Raw genomic sequence first — 22,024 nt, 5'->3', positions numbered from 1 at the left:
AAACCCCAAGAGGATAAAAACAACCAAGACACAAGGAAGTTGCGCGACTGACCGATTTTCTCGTCCTCCTGCACCATCTTCCTCTCCTCGTGGAAGGCCCGCAGCCAGCGCAGCTTCTCCTCGGGCTTCTTGGCCAGGAAGATGTGGATCTCCTCGCTGTCTTTGTTGCACAGTTTGAAGGCGTTCTTCACGCTCACGTTGAAGTCGTCGTCGCGCCCGTCGATGGCGTCCCGCACCTCGTAGCGGTCCATGTCGATGCGGCCCTTGTAGTACAGGATGTCCCTGCGTATCAGATCCTGCAGGAGAGAAGGAAGGGGGGGGGGGGGGGGGAGGGAAGGGAAGGGGAGGGAGGTGGGGTGAGTGAGCGCCTGTTTGCGTGCCCAACCGTTCGAGGTGTCAACAAGCGTTCTTTCGCCGGCCGGGGTCCCAGGAGTTTGTCCTGGCCGTCCCTCCCCATCTGCTCCCCAAATATACAAACAAAATCCTGCACTCGGTGCCAGACGCCAACACAACACACGGCGCAACACAGTCGAAGGCACAAACATATCTTCCTGATCAACACGGTCGTCGTCGTCATGGTTTTTAAGCAATCCCACTGCTAAAATGGGAGGATTTCAGAGTTCTTCATGTCATTATAATCAAATCAAGTCAGTTGAAGAATGGATTTTACCACCAAACTGACTTGTTAATTTGTGTTTTTTTAAGCATAAGGAATGGTACAAGACTTTGTTTTTTAAACTGCCAAGTGCCAAGTTTTGCTTTTTAAAACTGTACCTTCCTGCACTGGGAGCTAAAAAAATGTTGAAATGTTTTTATGAATACAGTTTGCCACGATGGGGGCGACACGGTGGCGCAGTGGTTAGCGCTGCCGCCTCACAGCAAGAAGGTTGTGGGTTTGATTCCGGGGCCCGGACCTGAGACCTTTCTGTGTGGAGTTTCTGTGTGGAGTTTGCATGCTCTCCCTGTGTCTGCGTGGGTTCTCTCCGGGTTCTCCGGCTTCCTCCCACACTCCAAAAACATGCATGTGAGGTCAATTGAACACTCTAAATTGTCCGTAGGTGTGCATGTGAGTGTGAATGGTTGTCTGTTTCTATGTGGCCCTGCGATGAACTGTCCAGGGTGTCACCCTGCCTTCGCCCTAAGACAGCTGGGAGAGGCTCCAGCAGACCCCCGTGACCCTGAATAGGAATAAGCGGGTATAGAAGATGAATGATTGTTATATTGTTTCTTTTGAACGTGACAGACAACTACAATTACATAAAAAAGGATATAGTGTATTGCTTAGACAGACGGCAGTGTTTTGCGCTTGGTTCGCATCGTTCTCGTCGATGAAAATTGCTTGGAAATGATGTGGTGTATAATGGTTAGAATATTACAACAGGTTATAAACCCGTGTGGCTGTAACGCCTACAACAGCTGTTCAGACGTAGCGACGTCGCATTGATTCGGTGGAAATGGCGAAGTGACGAAGTAAACACGCTGCAGCGCTAGTCTATTGATGTGGGGAAATACAAATAGTCGGCTAGCTGGAGCGCTCGTATGTGTTCAGGGAAAACACCAATATCAAATGCAAAACAGACATTGACAATAATGTCGTGGCAAACGTTCAACACTTTTATGACTTCCTCTTCCATCGAGGTTACTTATTGGGTTCCATTCCGTCATTTTACAATCTTATGTATTTGTAATAGTAGTGTGTAAGACCGCCTCTAAATAAACGTGTGACGTTGCCGTATAGTGGTTCGTCCGGCGTGTCGGGTCGCGCTTGAAAGTTACACAGTGCAGTTACAGCCGGCACGACCCCCCTCTCGCTGCCGAGGCGGCACCATTGATCCTATTAATCGTTTATCTACCGCTTCACTGAGTTTGGAATCATCATTTTATGGTCGAAAAGTTACCTAGCGCTGCTTTAAAAGTAAACTGCCGAAAACAGGTGTATCCCACAAGGTTCACCCACAGTAATCCACTTTCAGTTCCACTAGAGTTGCGCGCAGATCCTTTCAACTTTATTCTTGACATTTTGACTTACTTCAAGTTGACATTAATTGCAAAATTTCATTTTTATTCACAAACTTTCGTCTTTTTTACGTCAACTTTATTCTCATAATAGATGGATAGATTTAATAACACACTCAAGGTCCAGTTCACAAGAAAATTGAGAAATGTCGACTTTAATCTTGAAATTTCAACTTGATGTAATTGGAAACTTGAAAAAAAAAAAAAATTCTATCTTAATCTTTTTCTCTTCTTGTGGCTCTAATCCTCTTCCGCACAGCGGCTGAGAAGTGACCGTGGATGGATACAAAAAGCAAAAAGCTGTGTGCAGGTACTGTGGCAGAACGCTGCAACTTCTTCAGCTCCCCTCTCACTGTGAGAGGTCACCAGGGAGTGCACGGCCACGCCAGAGCTGCAGTAAATATGCAAATGCGCTTCAATCCTGGCCGTCTGTTGGCACTGATGGCTCACCGGGGGGACATTTTATCAGGAGAGCGTCGCGTCAAGGGGATTTTTTTTGTTTGTCCAAAAATACTTGGCCATTTTATGGCCACAGAATGGAACTTGTGATGGGACTATAAAGTGAGCACAATTACATAATAAACAAAATGCCCCGCATGTTGCAAAGGGAAAGAAGCTTCACTGTGAGCCACATAAAAAAATAAAATAACATAAAAGAGCAACACTGGACAGAAATGTTCCAGTTATTACCAGCCACAAACCTGAACAGTTTAACTTCCTATTTAACATCCCCACCTCTCTCTTTTTCTTCTCCTATCCTGTTTCCATTTATTTTCCATTCCATTTGTTAGCTTCAACTCATTTCTCAGATAACTACATTTTCCAAAAATCTTCATTTAAACTATGAACCAATTCCATGAGCCCTGCAGCAAAAAGTGGCCTGAATGTGTGTCCTTCAACTGAGTAGTTACCTGTAGCTGATGCACTATTTTTCTGTATTTGCAGGCAAATACTTCTGTATTAAACTTAGGGCTGTGCGATTAATCGATTTTAAATGGAAATCGGATTTATTCGTCAAGACGATGTCAAAAAAACGGAAAATCTTAAAATCGATTTTCCTCACGCATGCTTCTGGGCTTGTGCACCTCTTACAAAATGTGAAAATGTTGCACTTTATTCATTCGTTGTTCAAGATGACAGAAAAACCTTTTATTTTGAAAGAGATGTTTGGGGAAGGAGAGCTAAGGTTGTCACTTTATCCACAGGGGGATTCATTTGTGCTTGGTTCTGAAGTTTTCACTTTTTTCCCAAATGAGGGAACTTCATCTTTGTTTATGAGGAACCTGTTCATTTTCAAGTGAAGTTTGGTGAAATTGGTGTTCTCACTTCATTGATCCCAAGGGATTCATCTTGGTTTGGTCAAGAAGACTGTAAATGTTGTCACTTTACTGAACCCAAGGAGGATTTACAGTGTCTTTCAGTTGCTCGTCATTCCCAATAGGGAAATTCATTTGCTATTTTTCCTTAAAATAAAGATAAATTATTTGAAATATTTTATTCCATTGTCTTTTGTAGTTTTACCAAACCTAAACCTACCAAAAAAAACAAAAAAAAACAAAAACGAAAATCGTGTTTTCAGAGAAAAAAATCTGCATTTTATTTTTGTTCAAAATGGCCCAGCCCTAATTAAACTGGATAGTTTCACTAATAAACAGAGTAAAACAACAACAACAAAACAGTCCCGACCTTCTCCTCACCCTGCACGACACCCTCGGACGTTTGATTCGAAAGAGCGCCGACAACTCGCAGCTTCTCTCACAGCTATCACTGCTCTGCGCGGCTTCCTTGTCGCAGCGTCAACGTCGGCTGCCACATATTAATTTTCTATTTTTGGACCGACGCACCCATCTCTCTCTAGCTCTCCCCCCCGCCCCCCTCCCTCTCTTCCGCACTCACTCACTAACATGGCATCTCTTCCTGCTTAACTGAGGGCAGCGGCAGGTCATTAACAGATGACGTATGGATTTGGCAACACAATTTATGATTTTGTCTTATTATTTTTTTAATACTTTACCCAGAGTGCATTGGCAACTGCAATCACCTTATGTGCAATTTAATTTGCGGGGGGAAAAAAAACAGATTTTGATTTGGCAGTGTTGATGAGATGATTCTTGCTCATTCATAAAGAACATTTACTGATCCCCGATGAAGCCTTTGCGCAAGAGAACGTGCCAAGAATGCATTAAGGTTGAATAAAGTATCGCTAATGTGCTTGCGGTTTCGCCCCCCCCCCCGCACCAACAGTTTCAACCTGATTTAGATTAAGCAACAAACAACCTTCATTCCTCTCATACTCTGTCAAAGAAAGCTAAATTAAGAACATCATTTTTTATTTTTTTGAAGTTGGAATGCCAAGCCAAGAAGGAGATGAGAAGAAAGACTGGAAAGCGACATGCATGCACGCATGTTAGCAACGCGCCCTGCGGGGGCTGCTGCTACACATGTTTATCCCGGGTTCCTGGACGCGGATCTAACAGAGTTTCTAATTCGCTGTGTCCTGGAACGGAATTGACTTTGGACGGAGTTAATTTCTAACGTGAACTGATGGAGGATAAGAAGCGGAGAGAGGGGATCAGGAAGAAACCGGCGCGTCTGCAAGTCTTCTCTACCAGCTCGCGTGCGAAAAAAAAGAAGAAAAAAAAAGAAGAAGATAAAATCGTTGCGTCTCCCGGACGAAGCAGTAATTCAACCCCCCCCGCCACCCTTCTGTGATTGTCTGCGTGTAATCGTGCAAGTCCACATTTGTGTGTCTCGCCTCTGTGCTTTGCGAGCGCGGCGGAGAGTCTAGCCGAGCGTGAATATCTGTCTGACAGGAGCGAAGAGCGAAGAGCGAAGAGCGAAGCCTCGGTGCCCAAACCGCCACAGCTCCATTTTAGGGAGAAAGGTGCGGAGGATCCGAGCGCATCTCCGCCGAGGTCCCGCCGCGTCTTGTTCGAGGTTATGTAATCTCATCGCAGCCCTCGGCTGAGGTTGAGGAGGGAGTCACATTGTCTCCCTGCGTCTCCGCCACCAGCCACGTGATGCATAAACTTTGAAGAGCGGCGAGGTCCGACGGGGAGCCTTTAAGCTCACTGCAGTCCTTTCGAATGCACAATGACGCACGGGAGGGCAGACAAAAGGGACAGACAGACAGACAGACAGACAGACAGACAGCCTACCTTCTTACAGAGGACCAGCTGGTGGTCAAACAGGAAGAAGACTCGCTGCTGGCTGCGTCCGTACGGCTGATAGATCCACGACAACTCCCCGGTGTAGATCAGTTCTGAACTCCTGTCCAGGATGTCGTCCCCCTTTAAAAGGCAGAATTTCATCACAAATGCCAAAAAGTTAAAGGTCCCATGCGACACATTTTCTCCCCCCCCCACCCCAAATAATACCTCATGTTTCAGTTCCCTTCAGTTGACAGGCAATGACAAAAGCTCGTCCCCTGACTTCTTCTGCTTGCCACTTTTCGGAAAACTTGTGCTAAATCACAACGTTCTGGGAATCATCCCTCCGTGATGTCACAAGGGGCAGATGACAGATGCCTAGCGCCATTTGCTCCGGTTAGTCACGACACACTTCACCAAATTTTTTTCCTCCACTCACGCTTTTAGGACAAAAAAAAGTATCTGTGAGGCTGATATCAGCGCTGTTTGTGACCTCACAAGGGGCTGATTCTCAGTCGGAAGGGTCTGAAAAGTGGAATTAGATAAAAAAGAACCAAAGGCATAACCTGGAGACTCACATTATTGTGAGAAAAAGGTGGAAGTGTGAATTTTGTACAATGTGGTGGCACCATCATAGATAAAACACTATTCCAAAAAAAAACAACATTGAGTTGAGAGCAGATTTTTTTTTGTGTGCAAGAAACAAAGTCAAAATGTCTGCACAAACGCACCTCCCAGTCCAGAACGGAGGCCTGCCACTGTGCAATCTTGTCGATGTTCTCCAGCCTCCTCTTCCGCTCGTTGATCTGCTGAGTGACGTTCCTCATTACCGCCAGCGCCGCCGCCACGTATCGATAGTCGCTGCAGACACAAAGCGCACGCAATTAGTCCCCGAGGCGTCAGGGAGAACTGAGAGCTCCTGGAGACTTTGCCGCTCTTTAAGGGAACCGTCACGTAACCGTGACATAACGGCGAGCGACGCGGCAGGGCGAGTCAAAGCGGCCCGCCGCCGTTTTAATTCTAATCAGCCACTTTGTCTGCGCGCGGCTAACTGGGCTAGCCGAGCTGAGCTGGATTTATCCCTCGCTGGCTCTCCGACGCGCTGCGCACCCGATCCTCATTTCTGGAAAGGCGCGGCGGCGTGTGCGAGCGTGTGCGACGGCGCCGGGAGTGTGCGAGACAGAGAGCGGGCCTGTATCTGGCAGATCCTCCGCAGCTTCCCGACGCTGCGATCTGGCAGGCGGAGCTGGCACCTGTCCCCCTTCCCTCCCTCTATCCCTCCTCCATCCCTCTCAGGCTGAGGAGGCACGCTTTATGAATGACCCGGAGCTGGCTGAGATGCACGCGCTGAATCACTCGCACCGCGCCTCTCCAGGTTTCGCACGCATGAGTTTGCACATCTGGGGCGTGTTTGCGACGAGGGAGATCATCCGCCAATGTTTGGCTTGTGTGCTGCGCCTCGACGCGTCGATCCTCGCCTTGGTTTTTTTTTCCAGCGAAGGCCCAAATTCATATTTAATCCCCGCGTCTATTTATAACCCCGACTAACACGCATAGATCCGATGGCCAAGTGTCATAAAAAATGGATTTGACACGGCCGTGATTTGCAGCGTCTCTGTTGATGAGATGTTCTTTCCTCTGAAACATTTACGGCGAAAGCTAGCTTGGTTAGCGCGTCGGCGCAAGCGAACGCCCTTGGCTTCACACATGGGTAATCCCAGTTTATGGGGAATGAGCCCGACACCTGCGCGAACAAAAAAACGCCTTTTTTTTGGAAATCAAACGAGCCTAAGCGGTGAATTAGCAGATTTAAAATGCGACTCTGTGTGCGCTACCTGTGCTCCTGTGCAGTGTACTTCAGCAGCTCCGCCAGCTGCAGCGGGTATTTGCAGATCTTCTGGACGGGGGTGAGGAGGAAGCCGTCGATGGCGATGTCGATCATCTGCTGGAGCAGGCGGCAGGCCTCGAAGAAGTGCTGGTACCTGCCGTCTCTCATCAGTTTGCTCAGCTCCATGCAGGCGTCCAAGTGGTTGTTGCAATACTCTGAGTAGATCCAAAATCCATCTTGCTGCAGAGCACAGGATCCAAAAAAAAAAAAAATTTAATCCTTGGCTCAAAAGTGTCATCACACTCCAGTAGTTTGCCGACGAGGCCCAAATAATTAGCATTCGTCAAATTTGAAGATATCGAGCTTCAAAAAAAATGATTTGCAGCATTGCATAACAGGCAGAAGAGAAAACACACGTTCCGCTTACATGTTCTAAAAAGCACGGTCCAATTTCGGAGAGGTGGGGTTCCTCTGTGTTGTACTGCTTCTCCAGGTCCCTCACGAAGCCCATCTGGAAGCGGTAGATGTCCTCGATGTTCCCGAAGATGACCTTGAGCTGGTCGTCGTTGAACATGTCCACGCGCTTCCTGCACTGGCGCAGGTATCCCTGCAAACAAACAAACAAAACACGGCAGCTGTGGTGAGGCCTTCAGGGACGATACACTGAAGGTGACAGGTCCTAAATTCTGCCTCGGCCTCGAGGATGTGAGTAAGAGAAGGCTTTAAATAAAAAAAAAAAAAAATTTTAAAAAAAGGCTTCAGCTTGTTAAGCCGTGTCAGTGTTTCTGTTATTTTACTGATATGAACCCGTTATGTTACTCTTTAAAAACAATATGTTGATATCAAGATAAAGGTTCTGCAGAGTTAGACTTTTTATTTTCCATTTATGGTTGGACTTTTTTTCCAGATCTTGCAGGCAACTGGCCTCACTGTGAAGGACTGAGAGATCCTGATGCAACAACAACAACAACAAAAAAAAAAAAACATTTTGTAATGTGCAGTAGGATAAAAAATTATTTTATCAAGTACGTCTCCAAATATTGGTAGCACAAAATTTAATGTGGAGAAATCTTTGAACAAACTGAGCCGGGAACCAAACAGTTTTTTGAAGATCATCACTGGGAAACTCCAGTCAGTAAACACAGCTACACATCTACAGTAGGACTGCATAGTGCAAAATGGAAGTTATATGTTAACAACATTTGCAGACAAGCGGTCGATGCCATTATCACGTGCAACATTGTGCAATCTGCTCTTCACAATTCATATCAACAAAAAACACCTCCATAACACTGCATGGTAACAACCACCAAGGTTTATTTTTCCTTTTTTTATGCCGTGTGAATTTCTGTTTCTCCTCTTGGTGTGATTCATCATATACTGTCCGTATCCGTACTAGATCACCTCTAGTGTGGCAGCTGCCACTACGGTCTGCAATCTACAAACTGTGTTTTTATCTCTAGTAAAAATGACAACATTCTCTTTGCTTTGAGGCTAATTCGGGGGGAAAAAAACAACTTATTTCTGTCCTGACAGAGTGATCGGTAAGAGAGCTGAGCGGGTTCAGTTTTAGTACCTCACAGATGTCCTTGAGGTGCTTGATGTAGTGTCTCTCTGTGCTCATGATCTCATTGATGACGTTGGCTCTCATCTGGTCTCGGTTCTGGAGGGGTGAACCCAGGCACAGGCAGTCGTTGGTGGGGTCCAGGTGTCCGTTCTGCACCTCGCTGGCGCCCTCGCTGGGCTCCGCGCCGCCGTCCTCCTGATTCACCCACAGCTGAGCGGGAAAAAAACAAACAAACAAACAAAATCCACGCACACGCGGAGTGAAAAGGGAATAGTGACGTGTTAAAAAAATCTCAAACGCGTTGGGGGGAAAAAAAAGCTGTTGGAAACGGAGAATAGTAAACAGGTACATTTGGATTTTTCACAACACTGCAACAACTTTGCTGCTGCCCACTCTTTAGAAGCATGAATGCGCACATTCCATATTCATCTCTCACACCCACAGGCCTCGCTCGGTGTAACGCGTCTGTTTTTGGCGAAGTTGGGATGGAGAGTAAAACCGCGTCCAAACCAAATCTGCTGCTGCAAGGAAAGCCAGCGGGGTTGTGTGACTGAGGCTCAGCTAGCTGCGTGGCTCTGCTAGGCGACTATGATCAGGAAAGTTGAGTCGGACTCAGCTTCAGTCGATGGCTATGGCAGGATTGCAGGGTGTTTTTACTGCTCTCTAATGCAAAAATGAGTCACAATGGACCCTCAACATTATTTTAGGGTTAAATATTGTGTTCCTCACACATTTTCCATTGTGAAATTGAGGTTCCCAGGAAAAAACGCCACTTATCAATTAATCGTTAATCGATGGATAAGGTCAATCAGCTAACGATTAATGAATGAATCGATAATTTGCATCCCTAGTGTGAACTCAACTAATGACGTGTCGTACGTGATGTTAAAAAAAAAGATTGATTGAGTCACTAAAAGCTGACTTAACAGTCGTTTAAAACTACTTCGCATTTCTTCGAAGTTCAGGCCAACACACGAGCTAACGCAGCTGTGAATGGAAATACTGCTAACTGCATGTCGACGACTGAACTGGCTCTGTCACCAAAGACCGTTGCCTGTTTCCACCTAAACATCCGCCAACACTGCAAACCTGAGCGGTGGATTGCAAAGTGCTAACTAACCTGCGGCTGGCTAACAAAGCTGACTTGTTTATAATTGTCTATGGAAAAAGAGCCAATACCAAAAAAGCTGAAAGAGATTCTTGTGCCCCTAGTGGGACAAGTACATCACCAACATTTAATTGATTTTACTTGCTCCTAAACGCACTGAATGTCCAGCTAGCATGTTGCAGCACCGAGGTAAAAAGCTGCTTCAAAGCCCTGCTTTTGACCCGCCTACCAACTCTCTACATCACACTTGCACAAAAACACACACCTGGATGCACTCTCGCAGATAAGAAAACAAACAAACAAACGGAAAAAAAGGAGGCCGAGTGAGAAAGGTTTTCAGCAGCCAACAACACCTGATGACACACAGTTTGCCGAGAGAACATTGAGGAACCGACGAGGAGAATGCCAAACACAAGATGAGAAATGCAGCGGCGCCACAGACAAGCAGAGTGACGGGTGGTGGAGCGCTGACTGCAGACGAGGGCACTACTAGCGCAGCGTTACGACTTGAAAAAGAGCCAGAGTCAATAGTAAATAGAGTTGGAGGAAAAGAAGAGTGATAAATATTTGATCAAACATGGATGTTAAGGAGGAATAAAGATTCCAGAATTCATCCTTCTAAGTCCAAAAAAAAAAAGAAAAAAAAAAAAATCTATCTGCAGAATTGGTGTGGAAACCATTTAAGATCAAGCAAATTTTTTGGAGCTTTAATTTTTTTTTTACTTTTGACTCATCAGTTCCGCCTCTCATGAACCCGTTGAGAATGGTGTGAGAAACGTCATGGGACAGGCGGACGGGCGGGCGAGCGGGCGGGCGGTCAGGCTGGATGGTTGGTTGGATGAAGCTGGGGGGTGGGGGGGGGGAGGAAAGACGCACCTTTGACGTGGTGTTTTGGAACCGTGGAGTTGCTATGGGGTTGATATAGAAAACCTGTTTTGTTTGGGGCTGAGGAGGGTGGGGTTCCACCTTGGAGAGAGAGAGAGAGGATGACAGAACAGAGAGAGAGAGAGCGTTTGGTTTCGGACACGTCAGTCGGCCCGGCGGTCGCTGCCCTCTGGTGGTGGGGGAGGGGAGGGTGAGTATGGAGGAGGGTGGACGAGTGGCAATGGCCATGAGGAGTGTCTGGGAGGGGAGGGGTGCGGGAGGGTAGTAGTGCTCTGTAGTGCAAGGATTCTTCTTCTTCTTCTTCTTCTTCTTCCTCGTCTTCTTGCTCTTCTTCTTTCTTTCTATTCTCTATACTGAATAATGAAATACAAGAATCCTGTAACATAAAGTCGCTGTCTGATGGTGAATCTGATCTGCGCTGTGCCCTCGTGCGTGTTACATAAAGATCCCACCCCAGCGTGGGAATGTCGGGCATGGAAGTTGAAGATTTTGGAAGGCCAGAAGCAGAGGGAGGGGGGGAGAGAGGAGGGGGTTTGAATTTATATTAAAAAGGGGGAGGGAGAGGGGGGGGTCTCATCTGCATCTTTGTCTAACTGTCCCTGAATGCTCAACAAGGGCACTTAACTGGAGCTCTTCTCTGATCCCCTGAGTGTCATCTATTATTTAAGTGCCTCCACATTCCGACTGTATGACAGTGTGTGTGTGTGTGTGTGTGTGAGCGAGAGAGAGAGAGAGGGGCTGTGGTGACGTGACGACCGTGCACGGGCCGATTTTCTGGTTGTGTATCAGCTTCCGCACATATGTTCATGTGCATTCGTGTCGGTCCGCTTGACCTGCGTGTGTGCGTGCACATGCGCGCGCGTCCTCCTCACCCGTACAAAGCTGGCGGGGAACCATCCCTCCTCCTCGTCGATCTGGCCCCACCACCAGTCCTTGTTGGAGGCGTCCAGCACCTTGATGACGTCGCCGGCCTTAAACGCCAACTCCCGGTCGGCCATGGTCACATGGTCCCATACCGCCTCGGCGTTGACGATCGAGCCCCCACTTATCAACTGAGGAAATATCGGAGAGAGAGAAGGAGAGAGAGAGAGAGAATAGAGCTCGTGCTTTATCTCCATTTCATTCCATTGGCTGCCCTGACCAAGTTTTAATCTACAGCACAGACAAAAAGGCCAATTGTTCAAGTTTAAAGCAAAAAAAAAACCCCAAACAAAACAAAAAAAAAGACAACACAATTATTCAGTTTGCAGGAAAAAAAAAATCCAGTTATAATAATAGTATTCCTACTAGTTGCAAAACAAAGACTGTCAAAGCCAGGGCCCACTGGCGGCAAAGAGAACAACACAATGGCCAACGGGAACCGACAAGTGTGACTGACACGAGCACAACAAAACAAACACACACAAAAAAAGGAAAGCGCTATTAGTAGGAGGAACACAACACAAGTGTGGAGACGCACGGCACCAGTCTGCAACAACGGGGACGAGTAATTGGGCCATTATGACAATGGAATAATTGCACGTGTTAATGTAATTTGAATGCGGAGAGGGGGGAGAGAAAACGATTGTGGTGGTGGGGTGGGGAGGGGGGGAGGAGGGGTTGGAAGTGGGATTTGGAGTGGGGGAGTTGGGTGGTGGTGGTGGTGGTGGGGGGGGTAATCATCCTTCCCTTCATGCTGCCACAAGGTCTTGTTGTTGTTTCATCTGCGGCACCGCCGTCGGCCGAAGAACGCGGCCGGGATGACTCATCAAGTCTCCGCTATTGATTCGTCCGTCATGAATAAATAATGCGGACATCATGTGAATGTGAAAATAAGTGAATCACTCAGCGTACGTGTGCGTTTGCGTGTGCGAGGGCACGTGTTGCCGCCCCCCCCCGGTGGGGTGGGCATCAGGTGATTGGCAATCTTTAGAAGGACTGGGGAGGGGCTGAGAGGTGGCTCATAAGGGGAGCGACCGCGGCAGGTGGACGCTGCGACTCTGACATCACCCATCAGCAGCGGTGGCAGCGGCAGCGGCAGCCGCCGCCTCCTCCTCGCCATCCGTCACGGCCAGGGGCTTAGCGTGGTCTCCTCCAGAGAGACGCGCGCACGCACGCGTTCAACACATTTCGACACGCGCGGACCCAAATGCTTACTTGCATGCAAGTGGTGCTCATCAGCATTCTTCAGTGGGGGACCAAGCGTGCAGTGTGCAGTGTCCCCACACCCCCGCTGCTCCCCCGACCCCCCCAAGGCTGTGCACGGAGGCAGCCAGCGCTAACCGAGCCTGACAGGAGCGGATTAGGCTCCAGGTGAGGAGTTATCGAGGGCCTGGAGACACGAGGGGGTGGAAGCGGTGAATGGATGGACGTTAATTAAAAAAAAAAAAAAAAAAAAAAAAAAGGGCTTCTACGTTAAAGGAAATTTATAGAGAGAGAGAGTTGTTTTTTTTTGTTTTTTTTTAGTTTGCAGCTGCAGAAAAATGTACGCAGCCACGTTGCGTCGCCACGTTCCCGTGCGATTCTGCTCTGGGTTTGGTTTTGGTGATTTCACCCTTGACATCACAGCTGCTTGAGCTCCGGTGGGACATCAGCAAGCAAAGGGCTGAGGTTAAAAATGTTGAACACTCACGCCTTTTGAATTGCCAAAAGTCATTTTGTGTTCATACGGCGCCATAGGGCAGCTTTTGCTTTTTTTCAAATAAAAAATAAAAATCTCCAGTTTGGGGAGCGTTTTTTAAAATGCCTCCCTCGGCCCTCATTCAGCATATAACAGCCATTCCTCCGCTGCAAGGACTCCATTAAAAACCAGTGGACTATTTGTGCGCTTGCCTGTTTTTTTGGGGCGTTTTTTTTCTTTTTAAACTGAGGTAAACGTCGAGGATGTTCGAGGCCGAGAGGCTCTGCTGCCCCTTTAACCTACAGACTCTCCCGACCACTTACTGTGACATCTGTTGGGGAGGAGGGGGGTGGATTTTAAGCCAATCAGTGGCATCCCAGGGAGGGACATACGTGGCCGGAGGGGGAAAAAAAGAACAAGCCGTTGTCATGACGACAGATGGGGACGCATCGCTGGTATTGACAAAATGACAACATGACGCGAGGACTTTTCTGGATGCGGCAGCGCGATTCCAGTTTTAAGTCGTGTTGGGAGGGAGGGGGCGGGTGAAACGCATGACAGCAGCATGACCGGCTGTTGAATACTCCCAAAAAACAATCACCCAGTAAAGGAAGCATTTCAGCGTTGATGTAAAGTTGTAAACGTGTGCGTGTCGCGTTTCCATCGAGGAGGCCCTGAAGCCGTTGGATCCTTTCAAGTGGCACGTTGAGCTGAGATCTTGGGGCTGCGGCAGTTTTTTTTTTCCCCAGTACAAATCAAAAATCTTTCCATAACATGAAGAGCAGAGGATTTCCACCCCCCCCCCAAAAAAAAGAAAAACACCCAAAAAACATGTGTCATGCTGCCATGGAAACAGGGCCGCTTAATGTCATAATTCTGCAAGACTTTAAAATCTTTGTCGATTTAATATTAAAAGGACTTTTTTATTTATTTAAATGGCTGACAGATAAATAGGGATTTTACGGGAGGGGGGGAGAGTAGCGGATGGCGGAGGGTCAAATTGCTTCTGCATGACTGTGGCCATCTGACATCCAGACTTCAGGGCCTCCGCCTGAAACGCACAACAGATGAGGCTTGGCACCGAGGTCAGGCCACCTCTTGCCCTTTCCACCATAAGGTCCGCTTGCCCACGTGCCCTCCTCCTCGCTCAAACATCAACCGCTTAATTTGCAGCCCTGGTCACCCCCCCCCCCCACCACCACCCCACCACAATCGCCCCATCTCCCATCAATCTGGCGAAACACGGGCGGCTGGCCGGCCGGACGGAGAGGAGATCCGCTGGCAGCTAATGTTCCTCCTCTGCTCACTTTTTTGTTTATTTTTTTCACTTTCCTTTCATCCCCTTCACCCCAACTACCCCTTCCCCCCATATCAGCACTCGTTGCATCCTTCCTCCCCCCCACCCCCCAACACGTCTGAATAAATTAAAAGCATTACATAATCAATCTTCTCTCCCAATCCCTGCCTTAGCACACACACACACACACACACACACACACACACACACACACACACACACACACACTCAGCCCTCGCACACCTAGCTTGACGAAATGGCAGACGGCTCACAGCCACTCCGGCTCGCTCACAACGGCAGCCGCCTGCTGCCTCTGACAACACGTCTTTTAATTCTCAATGATCGGCCCGCCGTCGTTACGGGTTGCACTGCGGTTACAACACGAGATGAGACGGCAGAGTGAAGCGTCAGCCTTTACAAAAAGAAAAAAGAAAAAAGAAAAAAAAAAAACCCCTGCAGAACCTGTATATGGGTCAATGCAAATGAATGCAGAGGATTTCTATCTGGCTATACGTGGACAAACACGGCAGTCCTGGCAAGTGTGCTTGAGCCGGCTGAGACCGAGCACGGGGAAGACGTCTGAAATAATGAATACTGATGATGATAAATATTAATTATGAGCCGATCCTCTCTCTCTCCATCACTTCGTCTTTGCAGCAACAACACATCAGCATTCACTGCACTGCCGGCTCCACTGCATTCCAACATCCTCCTGTATCTCCAGCCACGGGAACATCTGCAGAAACGCACCTATTCAGCATCAAAGCCCTTGAGCAAACACACACACGCACGAGCACATGCGACACACACACACACACACATACACACACACACGCCTTTAAGCAAGTCTTACCATGTTTGTGGCGTGTGACTGCTCAGAGAGTGTATGCATGGAGAAGTCCGGCTCACACGATCATGATAAACGAATGACTCCTGGAAGTGGGCGGCTGCGAGGCTGGCGATGGTGATGGTGGTTGTGTGTCCCCCCCGCTACGCCTCCGGCAAGAGCTGCGTCCCCCCACCCGAGAGCGTGTCGAGCACCGACCGAGGTGCCTGTATTCCAGAAAGAGGCTCCTCTCTCCGACGCACTGAGTGAGTCTCGCGCTCCGTCCTCCCTGTGTCTGCGAACCCTGTTATGTAATACACTTATACCCTGAGTCTGGGAGCCAATCAAAGATGCCTCTGCCTGAAACCGGTGAGGGATACACACGGTCACACACACGCGTTGTCTTTTTCATACAGAAAAAAAAAAGGGCCCGAAGAAAAAACAGAAAAAAAACACCCGAACCAGCCTCACGCCGACACCTCTGACTGAGAGAACACAACTCTATTGGGGAGAGAGAGAGAGAGAGAGAGAGAGAGCGGCTGCCCCCCGTGGGAGCGTGCAAAATGTGTGAGCACCTGGGACGCGTGCACGCACGACTCAGCATAAAAAAAAAGGGGGGGGGACGCACAAACGCACCCACCGCCCAGGCAACCTCTCCCCCCGTGCGCTCGCCCAATCAACACAACACACGCACATGCTCCCCTGCAAACACGCATGTGTAAGTAGCAATCTGCTACCAGCCAGCGCTAGCCGCAGACAGTCCGAAAAAAATGCAATATTAGCACGCTATGTTAGCATCCCCAGGGTGGTGGTGGTGGTGGTGGTTTGGGGGGGGGGAGCATTAGGTTGTTTTTAAATAGAGGTATCTGTTTTTCTTTTTTCCCCCCTTTGAGTTTTGCACCAGGGATGAAAACACCGGTACACATGGACCCGGCATGTGACAGAGGTGTCCGCGTTCATAATGCATGGGCGCCAAAAAATTCCTCTCTACGCCTACGGTACAACATTTGCCACTTAACTGGGTGCCCGGAGAAAACACAAAGCACTTAGGCACGAGTGTCAGAGAGCGCATGCAGTATCTTCAAAAAAAAAAAAAGGAAGAGAAAAGAGAGAAGGGAAAAAAAAAAAAAAAAAAGCCTGGCCAGCCTCCTACCAGCCCTATAAATAGAACCGTCATGGCAGGCTCAGGGAAAAGGCTTTTAGCATATCTATTTCTGATATTCATTCAACATTCATGACACCTGCCTCCAATCCTTTATTAGAGCATGTCGCAGTATGTGGGAAGGGAGAGAAATTGGCATCTCGTTATCAATCTGAGACTTCCCTTTCATTCAGACAATATTCCCACCGCAACAAACAAGCACTTATTTAATATAGCTGCAATCTTTTTTTTTTTTTTTTTTTCTAATTTGGAGCAGAGGTGTCACATATTGCGTGGGTGCCACGTGTGATATTGAAAGAAGGGAGGGGGTGCAAAAAAAAGGGGGGGAGAGAGGAGAATATTACAGGCTGTGAAATGGGAGCTGAGTTCAGCCGCTTCTAAAATGGGGGAACCCTGGAGTGACGGAGGCCCTCCTTTTTATTAAGGCCCAGCCCTGCCTGCTATTGCTTTCTGTGCACGCTGAGATTACAATCATCCGTCTTCTGGTCCTGAACCGCGGCTAATTGCTCCAAATATCAGAGTGAGGAGACTGGCGAGATCACTGCTTAGCAGCTGCCATATTGTGGACGAGGCTACTAGACATCACAGATAAAAGAAAACAAGTCCTGACGCAGCAGCAGCAGCAGCGGCAGCAGGCTGCTGTTAACCACAAGATCCGCTTCCCCGTAAGGTGAACAAATTATTACAGGGTTTTGTTTTGCTTTTTTTTTTTTTTTTTTTTCAAAATGAATCCATGCGAATAATCCACAATACACAACATGGAGGAGGAGGGGGAGGGCAGGGGGGTATCGACGTGTGGAGGACAGAGAGGGACATGTTTTTATGCGGGGAGAAGAGAAGAAGAGGGGAAGGGGATGTTGGGGTTATGAATTTCCAGTCGCCACGGAAAAAAGGCGAGAGCGTCACAAGAATCTGTATCCGCACAAGCGGGAACCAGCACCAGACAACATCAGCTACCACAATAGATAAATAGATAGAAAGAACAAACGGTGAGAGGACACAGGACATCACGGACGACTGGAGGAGGGAGGGAGGGTGGCGGGGTAGGTGGGTGGGTTTTGGTGGGGGTAACAGAGATACATTATGTTGTACCAACGTCATTCATTTCAACGCGTAGCCGTGATGGAGCACCGGGTGTCCCCGCCGCTCTCGGCCAACGCGCGCCTCCCGCCTCTCCTCCGCCGCGTGCGAGCGTGGTGGTGCGCTGCCGCGATGCGGGCCGCGGCCGCCGCGGATCCATCAACGTGTACCGAGGATGAACATCAACAGCACGTTCACAATCACCAGAACCGCGATCACCGTAAACACCACGCAAGTCTGGACGTCCAAGGCCATGGCGCAGCGCTGCGGGCCGACGACGCTGCTGCTGCTGCTGCTGCTGCTGGGATGCTGCGATCTCGGCTCGGCTCGGCTCGGCTCAGCTCAGCTTAGCTCGGCTCTCCCGTCAAGCCACGTAGCGTGGATGAGGAAAAAAAAAAAGAAGCGTCTCGGAAATCCAGCGTTTACGGTTAGGCAAGAAAATAGGAGGAGAAGAACAAGGAGGAGGAGAAGAAGAAGAACAAGAAGAAGAAGAAGAAGAAGAAGAAGGGAAAAAAAAGAGAAGCGCCCCTACGCCTCTTCACCGCACGCGATGTAATTCATAAAGGCACGGGGAAGAGATGCATCATCCTCACCATCATCATCGTCATCAGTCCGCACCGCGATTTCTCCTCGCAGCACCTGCCGGTGTCTCTGCCTCTTTCCCCCCCTGTGAAAACGAGCGACTCCTCTCGGGCCAATGACAAGACTCTCGGCGTGGTGGTGCGGCGGCGGGCTGTCCGCAGCTGCCGAGCTGCCTTCCGGTGAGCGGCGACCGCAGCGAGACGGGCTTGTGAGCGCCGAGAGGCGGTCCCGCATTAATACTGATCAGCGGTCCGCTGCCAGGCTGCCGGCTGCAGCCATCACCTCGAGTCGAGTCGGGGGAGGGGCGCAGCCAGCCCCTCGCTGCTGACTACATTGACCACCGAGGGAAGAATCATAACCTCGTTCATCTCCCGCCCCGGTCTAAAAATATCACCACGACCCCGGTGATTTATCATTTCTCATTAGCAGCACCCGTGATGAGGCGGAATGAATGTCAGGCGCGCAGCGGATGCGCGTTCCTCAAAAGAGATCACCGTTTTATAATTTTATTGGCATAATGTCAGCCCCCCCGTTCCGCCACTTAATCTGGGGGCCGGGCATCAATCAGAGGCAGTGTGAGCCATCTCATCTGATGATCTGGAGGTGATGCGAGTGGCGCGACGACCGTCTCAAGGAGCCTTCCGTGATTACTGTTATTCTCTATAATATTGTAATTATTATAGTTTGTTATTATTATTTTAAAAACAGGCAGCGCTACATCAACCCTAAAGCAGATTAAAATGTAAATTGAAACAACAGCAAGTGAACAGGGAGTTAAAATTAAAGGTCCCATGTGTAAAATTCCAAGGAGACACATTCGCATTAAATGGGATTTAAAAAACAACAACATATACATGTTTAGGTTCGATAAAGTCACTAAAAACCTAGAAATACACACACACACACACACACACACACACACACACACACACACACACACACACACACATATATATATATATATAAAATTTGTGTTTTGGTTGACTAATAATAAGCACTTGTATTTGCATACGGAGCTCTGAGGAAGCAGCAGATATACAGTATTGCTCTATAACATTTCCCAGGCAGAGGATTTACATGAGGTGCAACGACTTTACCGTGACATCACAGCTCCGATAACAAAGACAGGCGAGATCGAGTGGGACAACAAACAAGGATTTACTTTTATTACTTTTGTAAGCTTTATTATCGTTATATGCTAATGATGCGAGCCCACACATGCTAATTCCCTGTTTTCTTCTGAAACAAGGCAACAATGCCAGGATAAGAAATGTCCTTCTCCTGAATTTGTACAGTTGCTTGAAAAAACAAAACAAAACATTTTTTGCTCCAACCCAGTACATATACAAATATTAGCATGTTACTAATGCTTCTCTTGCAGAACATGGTCATGATTTCCTGGCAGTTTTTGGTATAAAAAGTTAGTTTTTATGCTCAAGTTGTGCACCGTATCGACTATCTCATGTTTTTGTCTCATTTCAACTTCCAGGGTCACCGCAGCCAATCAACTGCTTCCGTCCAACCCTTTCAGCCGCATCTCTTCTATTACTTTTGCCTAGTCATTCGGTTGAAACAATAGTTCATAAATTTAAAGAAAGGAACAATAAAAAAAAGACACAAGAACAAAACACAAACACCTTCCAAGCACCATATTTTTGCTGCTTGCTTCTCGGAAAAGTAAATTGCTCAGATTATTTTTATACAGTTCAATGACACCTGGCTTGAGCGCTCGTACATACTAAAATGCACTGCTTGTGTTGCAATGTCATTGGCAACGAACACATTTCAAGTGTTGTGTAAATGTATTTTTCGACTTTAAATACCTTATGGACATATTGATTTGTTAGTATAGTGTAGTGTATGTTTGACTAGTAAGGCTACAAAAATGTGTGCTTAAAATTGACAATGGGCCACAAATATTACAACTAAATAGGTGAAAAGTATTCCGCTGCATAGGGAAACGATTAATGTGATCAAACCTTCCAAGCATCACGGCATACACAATGCCAGTAGACACGGTTTCAACCGTTCCATCATTCCCGGGGCAATAAACTCTGTATGTTCTAATTAAACTGTCAGATTTACGCTGACGTACAGCTAAATAAGCATGTCGCAGTTGTCGCTTGGTTGGACTTTCACACTCTGGGCCATCATAAACAAATGTAGCTGCAGGTTTGTATCAGTTTTGAAAAATAAATAAATATCATAGTTTAGAACAGACTGAGCAGATGGATTAATTCCAGAGAAATGGGTTATCCTCTCGGGGGGGGAAGGGAAGTTTCCATTCTGGCTGCCACAAAACTGCTGCTGCGATAAACCAAAACTGTTCACGCAGGCTGAGGCGGAAGATGACGGGGGCAAGAAGCAAACAAGAATGCTAACAAACGAAAAGTTACAAGCTCCATATGATGCGTATTAGCATTAGTAGCTGGAGTTGTGCAACACAACATAGCCATGGAGAAAAGAAATTCAACAGTTCAATTCAATCAGTTCAGTGTCTGCGCACACACACTCTCATACGTACAACATATAACAGCGACGACGTCATCACCAATCACAGCCTCCTTACTCGGCTCTGTCTTCACTTCTACTTGAGTGATGAGATGGCTCAAAACGCCAGAGAACAAGTTTGAAAGCACGTGAAGTGGACTATATCAGGATTTTTAAAGCCATAAATAATTTCTCGAGCACTTTCCTCACATACATGGTGATAAAAGCAGTGGCTCCTGAAAGCCCGGCTCTCAGAGCGGGCTGTGTGAGGCATCATAGTCGAGATATGACAACCATCCTCAAACAGGATTTTATCCCCTCCCTCCCTCCCTCTCTCCCTCCCTCCTTCTTCCCTGTTCTGTGCTTGTGTGTGTGTGTGCGCTTGTGTGTCTGTATGTGTGCGAAGCGCAGAGTGAGCAGATTACATAAACCGGCCCTACCTCTCTGGGCTCCCTCTCCCATCTCGCTGACATTTAGACAACAAAGGTCACATCTGAAAGTCTAAATCTGCACAGACAACTAATGCTAATAGACTCATGCATATACAAAAGGCAGCCAGTTCGTAAAGACGGCGGGGGAGATCTCCCACAGCAGAGCACTGCGTGTCGGACGTATGACTAGTGTAAATGAAGGACATGCACAACAAGCACGCTTCATTACGGACGAGTAGCTGCGAGGATTTGCACCGTGTCAGTTTTGGCAGGATTTCAGTAGCGTCAGGATTATTCTACCACCAACTCTTTCGGTCGGAGGTCATCGATGGGAAGAACAGTTGATCTAATATTAATGAATGGAAAGGTTCTGTATTATGCCAAAAAAGTATAGCAATTAAAATTATCATAGGGCCTAAAAGAAAAAAGTCCACTTTATCCTTCTTTTGCTTCCCCCTGTGATAGGGTATGGACCCATTGTGATATCACTCAGGATCCATGTCCATCTATATTTTGCTACCTTATCAGGTTAGCGCTAACAGTCCAATCAGGTTTTCAGAACTGTGGACTTTTTCTAAATGCTGAATTAAGCAATACAGGCAAAGCATTTTGTTTCTCTAATTTCTGGGAGATTCACTGACAGGCTAGATATTCATTATATATAACACTTGGCTATATAGGCTGCATTCAGATTGCAGGCGAATCTGATTCAAATCAGATTCCTTCTCAAATCCAATTGTTTGGGCTGACTGTCTCCACTGTTTTTAGCAAGTATCCAAATGGGATGTGGCTCTGTTCAGACTGGGCCACATTATTGACCCATCGGATGGGTTGCTGTAGCAACGACGTCGGAGCGGACGCGTCGTCCAGCGTGTGTAGTGTATGACGTCATAAAATTGCGACGGCGGCAAAAACGGAATCAACTTGTTGCGATACATGCCCTGGAGCTTGGCTCGAATGAAGCTATCCCCCCACAGACTGATGAGGCAATGAGTTACGTTAAA

The 22,024-nt window shown here is 47.6% G+C and overlaps 2 protein-coding genes across 5 annotated transcripts in view; one reads left to right on the top strand and one right to left on the bottom strand.

Moving 5' to 3' along the window:
* The window catches only part of asb12a (ankyrin repeat and SOCS box-containing 12a), a 321,968-nt gene that overhangs the window by 15,253 nt on the left and 284,691 nt on the right, over nucleotides 1-22,024 (top strand). The gene's annotated exons all lie outside the window — the stretch shown is intronic.
* The window catches only part of LOC142899659 (uncharacterized), a 45,738-nt gene that overhangs the window by 6,907 nt on the left and 16,807 nt on the right, over nucleotides 1-22,024 (bottom strand). For 3 of the 4 annotated variants that reach the window (XM_076043363.1, XM_076043361.1, XM_076043364.1), the window contains 8 exons: nucleotides 11,426-11,605; nucleotides 10,545-10,634; nucleotides 8,570-8,770; nucleotides 7,421-7,600; nucleotides 7,001-7,233; nucleotides 5,897-6,026; nucleotides 5,175-5,306; nucleotides 53-296 (listed from right to left, as the gene is read on the bottom strand). In XM_076043363.1, coding sequence (XP_075899478.1) covers nucleotides 53-296; nucleotides 5,175-5,306; nucleotides 5,897-6,026; nucleotides 7,001-7,233; nucleotides 7,421-7,600; nucleotides 8,570-8,770; nucleotides 10,545-10,634; nucleotides 11,426-11,605 — 1,390 coding nt within the window. The remainder of the gene's footprint in view (nucleotides 1-52; nucleotides 297-5,174; nucleotides 5,307-5,896; nucleotides 6,027-7,000; nucleotides 7,234-7,420; nucleotides 7,601-8,569; nucleotides 8,771-10,544; nucleotides 10,635-11,425; nucleotides 11,606-22,024) is intronic. The other variant, XM_076043362.1, reaches the window with a different exon arrangement.

Source organism: Nelusetta ayraudi, unplaced genomic scaffold (assembly GCF_046127955.1).
Source record: "Nelusetta ayraudi isolate G7.1 ecotype Tasmania unplaced genomic scaffold, CSIRO-AGI_Nayr_v1 ptg000075l, whole genome shotgun sequence".
Classification (NCBI taxonomy): domain Eukaryota; kingdom Metazoa; phylum Chordata; class Actinopteri; order Tetraodontiformes; family Monacanthidae; genus Nelusetta; species Nelusetta ayraudi.
Note: the sequence above shows the minus strand (reverse complement) of the source record. Positions and strands in the feature narration are given on the sequence as shown.